Below are 7,992 nucleotides of genomic sequence, written 5' to 3'. Positions count from 1 at the left end.
ACATTGTCAGCGTATGCCCCAGACGACACTTGTTTCAATAAAAAAATGTAATATTCCATCAATTGTTCTGGGCGTTTCAACCTTGCATCAGAGGTTTGCATTCTACAAATTGTAACACCCTTCTAAAACCCCACAGAATATCAAATAAAATTCAGAGTAAAACATAAAAAGGGTATTACAAATTCATAATATTAAAAACAATAAACCGCGTCATGCATTAAAGGGACGTCGAAACATATTATTTAGTGATTATGTTAACACAGTGGAAAATACTTCAAAACTGAATAACATAAAACAATCGTAATTCACATCAAAGTTCACCGTACAAAACCAACAAAACATTATTCCAACATAGGAAGATAATTCATCATACAACTCTAACATAAGTGTTCCCCAGTGTTACAAGACCGGAGCATGACACTGACACAACCGAACTAAAACGAAGTAACTCTACGAGTTATCCTCACCAAGCACAATCCGCTACTCCTTAATCTGAAAATTTTCAACAATAAGGGTGAGTCTCATTCACAATTAATCAATGTTATAAATCCACAAATAACAAGATATCATACATATTATTCACCCAATTGAATATATTCAGGTATTCAACAATTAATACATCAAACTTACCAATTAAATCAATCACACCATATTATAGCATTGAACACCTTCCATTCATGTTATAACCATATATACAACCTAATGCAATGCAACTACATATATGTGGTACCAATCCATGGGATTAACCTATCTCACTGATCCACCATCATCAAGGATACGACTACCTCCACTCACCAATTCCACACAATAGGAATTAGCTACCGCTGATCCAACTCCACCACAATTATGATTATGTATGGATGCATCACCTATCGCATGCTAATCATCAACACCAACAACAATTATGGATAATGTATTCAAACCTCAACATAATCCAAACGATCACAATATATAGTTCACACCAGGCACAATATTACGTCACACATATTGTCACAGCACATCCACATTGTCACATTAATCAGTTTATGCACACAATGTACGATACAATACCAAGAGTTTAAATCAAGGCATTTAAAATAAATCCAACTACTATTCCCATACATTATTCGGTAACATAGAATATTTTATTAGCTTCATGATGCTCAAGACGGTACTCAAAATGGATAAATGGTTTAAAAGATGTGAATTTTATAAAATACATTATTTTTTTAAAAAACAAACAGCGGTAACCGGTTACCTCACTTCAAGTAACCGGTTACTGCCTGACGAAGTAACCCAGAATACTAACCGTAAAAGAGGTAACCAGTTACCTCACTTCAAGTAACCGGTTACTGCCTCCCAGACAGCAACAATAACACATTTTCAAACAGCGGTAACAGGTTACCTCACCCCAAGTAACCAGTTACTTCACAACGAATATAAATTCCTGGTTGACGTAACTCAGGTAATCGGTTACACCACTCTCCTGGTAACCGGTTACCTCGTACCTGCAGTCCCCAAAACACAGTTTTACAGCATCCAATCATTTTTATTTCCACCCAATTCGTATCCAAACGATTCAAACACAAAAACAACACCAGAATTCATGTTATCACACAATATTAAATGTTTTAGAAACCAATTAACACCATATGCAATCACTGTCATTCCAATTCATCAAATCTTCCTAAAACCCCAAAATTCCCCAAAACCTAACATATCTCAATCGAATCAGACAACATACAATCAATCCTACTACTCATGAATTGATAAAAGAGATTAATCTGAAGAGTCCCCCCTTACCTTAGAATTTGGTTTGGTTCCTCCCCTTCTTATGCTCTTCAGCTCTTTCACGTTCTTCTCTTTTTTCCAAAATGCTCTTTCTCTTATATTTTTCCAATTTCCTCTATTTTCCTTCTTTTATGCAAAACAGACCAACTTTAGTAAAAGGCTCAACAATTGACACCTCCTCTTTACTAACTACAACTCTGGCCCAATAATCTTATTCTCATAATTCTACCAAATTTTAATTTAATCCCCGAATAATTAAATAAATTCAAATAACTAAAATAAAAATTCAATTAAATTAATTTACGAAATTATGGGTGTTACACAAACCTATTATTCAAATAGATGGAACGTGGTTGTACAGGAAATATAAAGGGACACTACTGATAAAAATTGCACAAGATGGCAACAACAACATTTTCCAAATTGCATTCGATCTAGTGGAAGGAGAGATTGGTGGAGCTTGGAGTTTCTTTCTCAAGAATTTCCGAATACATGTTACTCCGCAATCTGGTCTCTGTGTAATTTCCGACAAGCATACTTCTATTGAGAGTGCATACAACAATCCTGCTAATGGCTGGCATTACCCTCTTCTACTCATGTCTACTGCATTAGACATATTGCACAAAATTTCATGCGGGAGATGAAAGAAGAGGCTCTTCGAAAAACTCTCGTGAATGTTGGATATGCATTAACTCAACCTTCGTTCAAACACTATCGCAGCGAGATTAAGTTGTCAAATCCCGGTGCAGGGAGGTGGGTTGATAATCTTCCAATAGAGAAATGGACGAGGTCATATGACAATGGACAATGATGGGGCCACATGATCATGGATCTTGTTGAATCAGTGAACGAAGTCTTCAAAGGCATACGAAACCTCCCTGTAACCGCTTTGGTGAATTCAACCTATTTAAGGATGGCTTCGATGTTCGCAAAAAGAGGTGAAAAGTGGAGTGCAGTGATACAATCAAGACAACTATGGAGCGAAAGCTGCATAAAATTTTTGAAGGAAGAAAGTGTCAAAGCCAAAATCCATAAGGTTACCAAATTCGACCGTCATAACCATAAGTTCATTGTACAAGAGATGATTAACCACAACGAGGGGCTGGCAAGGCAAGAGTATAGGGTTCTACTGCCATCTCATTGGTGCGATTGCAAAAAATTTCAAGCATTCTGTATGTCACGCTCTCATGTCATTGCGGCGTGTGTGCATGCTTATCAAGATGCATTATCGCTTCAATCTCCCGCTTACAAGGCCGAGACTTTGCTTGGTGTACATAACGACTTTCCAGGGGTAGCAAATCAGGCTTATTGACCTGTGTATGAAGGAGAAATTGTCTGGCATAACGACCAAATGCGAAGGAATAAAAAAGGTCGTCCCAAAAGCAAGCGTAGTGCGTACTAGAACTGAAATGGATATGATTGACAAGCTAGAGAGAAAGTGTAGTGTATGTTGTCAAGTCGGGCACAATCGAAAAAATTGTTCCAATTTTGTTACGGGCTCAACAACATAAAAAAATGACGCATAACATGTAATGTATTTCTAGATGTGAAGGGAACTATTTTTCATTAATCAAGTTGGTTACAAAAAATCGAAATGTTCTTAACATGAAATCAAAATGCATAACACAACATCATCAAATCTAAGAAATTGCAACTGTCATAACAATTTCATCATCTCCATGCATCATCACCATTAAGTCGATGTCAGTTTTGACCTCGTCCCACCAATGTTGAGGTTTTCCAGTCGCAAGAGAGATGGTCGTTCGAAGACTCTGAATCCTTCTAATGGCTTCGTCATCTTGGATATCTCCGTCTAACCAACGCATCAAGGAACTCTTAAGACGGTATGTTCAAAATTTTCATTTTAATCAAGAATTTTACAGCCAAAAAAATAACGTGGCCATCCCTTTTGAAAATCATGTGAAAGAATGGTGGAGGATTGAATCCATATTTATAGAAAACACAGTATACACCTATGTGCCGTGCCGAATGGGATGGCTCCACATCTCAGATACACCATGTGAACTGGCAACTGGCTCCACATCTCAGATGCGCCATATGAACTGGTGACTGCACTTAAAAATTGTATGCATGCATGCGTCATCAGAGATGGCGTGTATGTTTTAGCCGTTTTTGAAAATTGATTATTTACATAATTTCTTTTGAAACATGATTATTTACGTTTATTTTTACATAATTTCTTTTGAAACATGGTTATTTACGTTTATTTTTAAAAGGTGATTGTTGAAAAAAAAATCAAATAATGTTATTAATATTATTAGCATAATATTGTTATATTTGATTGCATATTAGAGCATGACAACATTACACCTTATGTGGAATTGAGTTTTAATGATCGATGTCACATAAAAATGGATTTGCAAGTGATGCACATAGAGAAGTTTAACGGAGGATTGAATAAAGCTCAAATGGCTTAGGTCTAGCTTTAGTAAACGATTGTTTTTATGCCCCCAATCAAATAGTTTGTAAGATTTGTCATGGCATCTAACTTTTGGCCAATCTAATATATTTGTGTCCCTATAATAAGGTGTAATTGTGGTGTCTTTACAATCTAAAAAATTAGACAGATTCTATCAGGTAAATAAATACAAGTAAAGTTAAAAATTTCTTCATTGACTTTGAAAGGAAATACACTATTCTATTACAAGTTTTCCATAAAGCAATAAGAGATAGTTTGAAGATCAAAAAGAGCTTTGAAATGTCAGGACGCAAAAAGAAATAGATAAAGCCTTCTACTCCACAGTTACCTCAGTTACAAGTTCAATTGGCAATTGAGTTCGCCTAAGGATACGATAAGCAGCATAAACAGCACGGCTAGGTTTTTTTCCAGAAGTGGCACAGAGTTCAATGTCAAGTTTGGTTATACCCAACTCCTCCTGCTCCAAAAATAAATATGTTGAACATCAGATTAGAGAGAAAAATGTTGTAATTACGTTGAAATCAACATTCAGAAGCATTTTGGTAGAGTTAAAAGTTTACCTTGATTCGTTTAGCAAGTTGCCGTCCTTGAAATATGGTAAGAGTGGTCATCATCAATACATTGGGGTGCTCTAAGAGACAAATTATATATGAATAATGTTAATGTTAATTCAAAGGAAACATGAATTTGATATAACATGCTCAACCATACCATTCATGCAAACAACGATATCCTCTTTAGATGAATCAGATAAATTAGTGACCCGCTGCAATAAAAATAAAAATAAAAACAAATTAAAATTAAAATAAATTAAAAAAAAAAAAAACATACAGTGATGAGGAAGGAAAATCCATATACTGACGAATAAAGTGTTTTTATAGGAATCATCATAAATCCGACCAAGACCGAGAACACGTTTAAATTTCTTAACCGGTGAAGTTGGACATCCAGAAGACGAGCAATCACTCAAGGATTCCTTTGGAATCTCGATCTCCTCCGGCGGCTATAATGGTAAACAAGACCATTAAAAAAATATTGTGAATTACATTAAATCTTTGTTATAACTTAAACAAACAATGAGACAATCAATCTGTGTATCTAACTTGATATGTACCTTGGTTTCTTCTCCGATTATGGTATTCATCGACTATAGTAGTAAAAGAAAACCACAAAAAAAAAAAGGTCAATAAGATGGAATCGGTATCACGTGTCAAATTATATTACGAAGATGAATCATGCTTACTCGCTACTTACCATGATTGGAAAAAGCTACAGCATTCAAACCGCAGTTGCTCGATTGAAACCCTAGCTGTAATGAGTTCAGTGGGCCGGGTATTCTAATTGGGCCCAACTGAAAATGACGGGCATTAAGTTTGTATAGAAAATTTACTTTCTACACCCCCTTACCATTCACACAATTTTCCTACTTTACCTTCATATAAGAGAATTCTTTGCCAATTTTCAATTGCACCATCATCTAGTCAAATCGTCCAATTTTAATTGGCCCCTAACTAATCACTAACCCCTGCACCACCTTCGATCATCCCTACTCAACTACTTCCTCTAACCTCCCCTGATTTATTACATTTTTATATGAAATTTATTATTAGAGTTGGTGATTTGAGAGGTAGGTCTGCAGGCATTATATCTTTAAAAGCTAAAATTACAAAAATATTATGTAAATATCTGCCCGCACAAAAGTCTATAAAAAATGGATGAATTATAGAAGACATATTAAAGGATTTGAGGCTAAAATCCTAGTTCGATCTGGAAAAAAATATAGGCAAAATAGACATGCTCAGCATGTCATGCTTGTTTTTTCACTCCTAATTCTAACCATTAAAAATATCAAACATACAATCATCAATCATTTTGATTGACCCAATCCCAATATCATATCTTCAAGGTTATATAAATTTCAGATTACCACCTATCAAGGTGTTACAATTCTAACTCTTAAAAATATCACCCTCATTAATAATTTGATTGTCAGAGTATTTGTGTTTGTGTTTGTAGGTCCACTCCCTACCAAAGCTCGCTACATATATTTTGACAAAACACAATTAATGTTTGATAGTTCATCATTGAATGACAATAATGTGATTTATCCTCTATATAAACCTGTTAAGAAATGTGGTTGGGCCTAACTCAACCCTACAAAATCGGCTTGTAGGGTAAGGATTGCCCCCACTTATAAGGACATGTTCAGGCCATATACTATCCAATGTGGGACTCTTAACACACCCCCTCACGACCAGGACTAGACAACTGGAGCGTGGAAATAAATGGTGGGTGGCCCGATAGCGGAAACCATAATAGGTAAGCTTGGGGCAACTATCCTAAGACTTTGGGAACCAGAGGTTAAGACCAAGGAATTTGGAGATCACCTAATGACATTGTATGGACTCGAGTGGAGAATAATTTGAAGTGTTATCGCATAAGTGACGTTGTGGCAATAATCCTCAACGGGAAGTAATTCAAAGAGCTGAGTGGATTATTAGTGCTTTTGAAGTTTTGGAGATTCAGTGCAGAGCAGTGAAGGTCAAGGACCCTGGAAGGATCTTTTCCCCAGATATGTCAGGACGAAGTATCTGGATAGACGTGTTGCTTGGGAGTCAAGGTTCTAACCATGCATAGTGGGATGCAGGTGTTTTGGCAGATTATATTTCTTCGTATGGAATGACCCTCAGACAGAGTAGTGAGATTATCAGAAGAGAAATGTAAGGAATATTTCATCCCCTAGTTGGTATAGATTTGGACACATTGTTTCCGTGGTGATCAGAAAGAATTCGAGGACGAATTCTATTTAAGGGGGGAGAATGTAATATCCCATATTATGATCAAGCATGATTATGAAATACTAAGAAAATATTATGGATTAATTATGCATTAAGAAAGATTAGTTGGAGTAGAAGGAAATTGGTTAGGAACTAACCAAGTGGCAATGGTGTAAATATGATTTAGTTGGAGGGCAATTGAGACAATTAACCTTATGCATGTGAACTTAAGGCTTGTTTGGATTGATAGTGATTCATAAATCAGATTTTTGGGAGAAAGAAGAAAGGAATAGCCATTGAAGCAAAGAGAAGGAAGGGAGAACTCATCTTCAAGTTTCTATTTTTGCAACACTTGGTACATCTCCACTAAATCAGGTATAACTCTCAACTCGTAACTCCGATCGTAACGATTCTGGTCCCATTGGAAAGCTAACGAATTTCTCTTCGATTTGCACCTATGGTTCGCATTTATAGCTTCTGTTTTGAAGGAGAAAAACGAGTTTGAAGTTGGGTGGTCAATGCTGAATGTGTATGAAGGTGAGCTACGAATTTCTTACTAATGGAGATGGAAGTTTGGGCAAGAGGGAGATGCAATAGTAGCAAGAGCACCATCTCAACCTCTATTAATCCAATGTGAGTCCTTAGATAGTAACTTGGGGTTTTGCATGTGGGGTTTCAATTGGGGTTTAGGGATTGTGAATGAACCTATGAATCAATGATGCTAAATATGTTTACTTTGCTCTAATCTTTGCACGCTGATGTTTCTAATTGCATTTGTGCGATACAATTTTGTCTGGACTGTTATACAAATGTAAGGGATCAATTTTAGGGTGTTTGGGACTGGTTTAGAAGCTTTAAAATGCAGAATTTTGGGTTCTGCAGGTGAAGTAACCGGTTACTCGGATGAGGTAACCGGTTACCTGGGAGCGAAAAGTGAAAAAAATGGATTCTGGGCTGAAGTAACCGGTTACTTGAAATGAAGTAACCCGTTACTCTGCATGCTGA

The 7,992-nt window shown here is 36.2% G+C and overlaps 1 protein-coding gene across 2 annotated transcripts; it reads right to left on the bottom strand.

The window, feature by feature from the left end:
* Positions 1-4,383: 4,383 nt before the first annotated feature.
* On the bottom strand, positions 4,384-5,549 carry LOC131611013 (uncharacterized). Of its 2 annotated transcripts, none has more exons than XM_058883136.1 (6): positions 5,465-5,549; positions 5,325-5,357; positions 5,073-5,213; positions 4,922-4,976; positions 4,771-4,841; positions 4,384-4,667 (listed from the first exon to the last, which is right to left on the bottom strand). In XM_058883136.1, exons 1-6 carry the CDS (start codon positions 5,465-5,467, stop codon positions 4,524-4,526), a joined length of 447 nt encoding a protein of 148 aa, XP_058739119.1. In that variant the 5' UTR covers positions 5,468-5,549; the 3' UTR covers positions 4,384-4,523. The 2 variants fall into 2 exon arrangements, with proteins under 2 accessions (XP_058739119.1, XP_058739127.1); XM_058883144.1 differs by having other exon boundaries at positions 5,454-5,480.
* Positions 5,550-7,992: the final 2,443 nt, after the last annotated feature.

This window comes from Vicia villosa, linkage group LG1 (assembly GCF_029867415.1).
Source record: "Vicia villosa cultivar HV-30 ecotype Madison, WI linkage group LG1, Vvil1.0, whole genome shotgun sequence".
Classification (NCBI taxonomy): domain Eukaryota; kingdom Viridiplantae; phylum Streptophyta; class Magnoliopsida; order Fabales; family Fabaceae; genus Vicia; species Vicia villosa.
This window is presented reverse-complemented; position numbering and strand designations above follow the sequence as displayed.

Coding starts and splice junctions, on each gene's coding strand:
- LOC131611013 (XM_058883136.1), bottom strand. Junction 5,214..5,324: donor TAATCGGAGAAGAAACCAAG/GTACATATCAAG, acceptor TTACCATTATAG/CCGCCGGAGGAGATCGAGAT. Junction 4,842..4,921: donor TATCGTTGTTTGCATGAATG/GTATGGTTGAGC, acceptor TTTGTCTCTTAG/AGCACCCCAATGTATTGATG.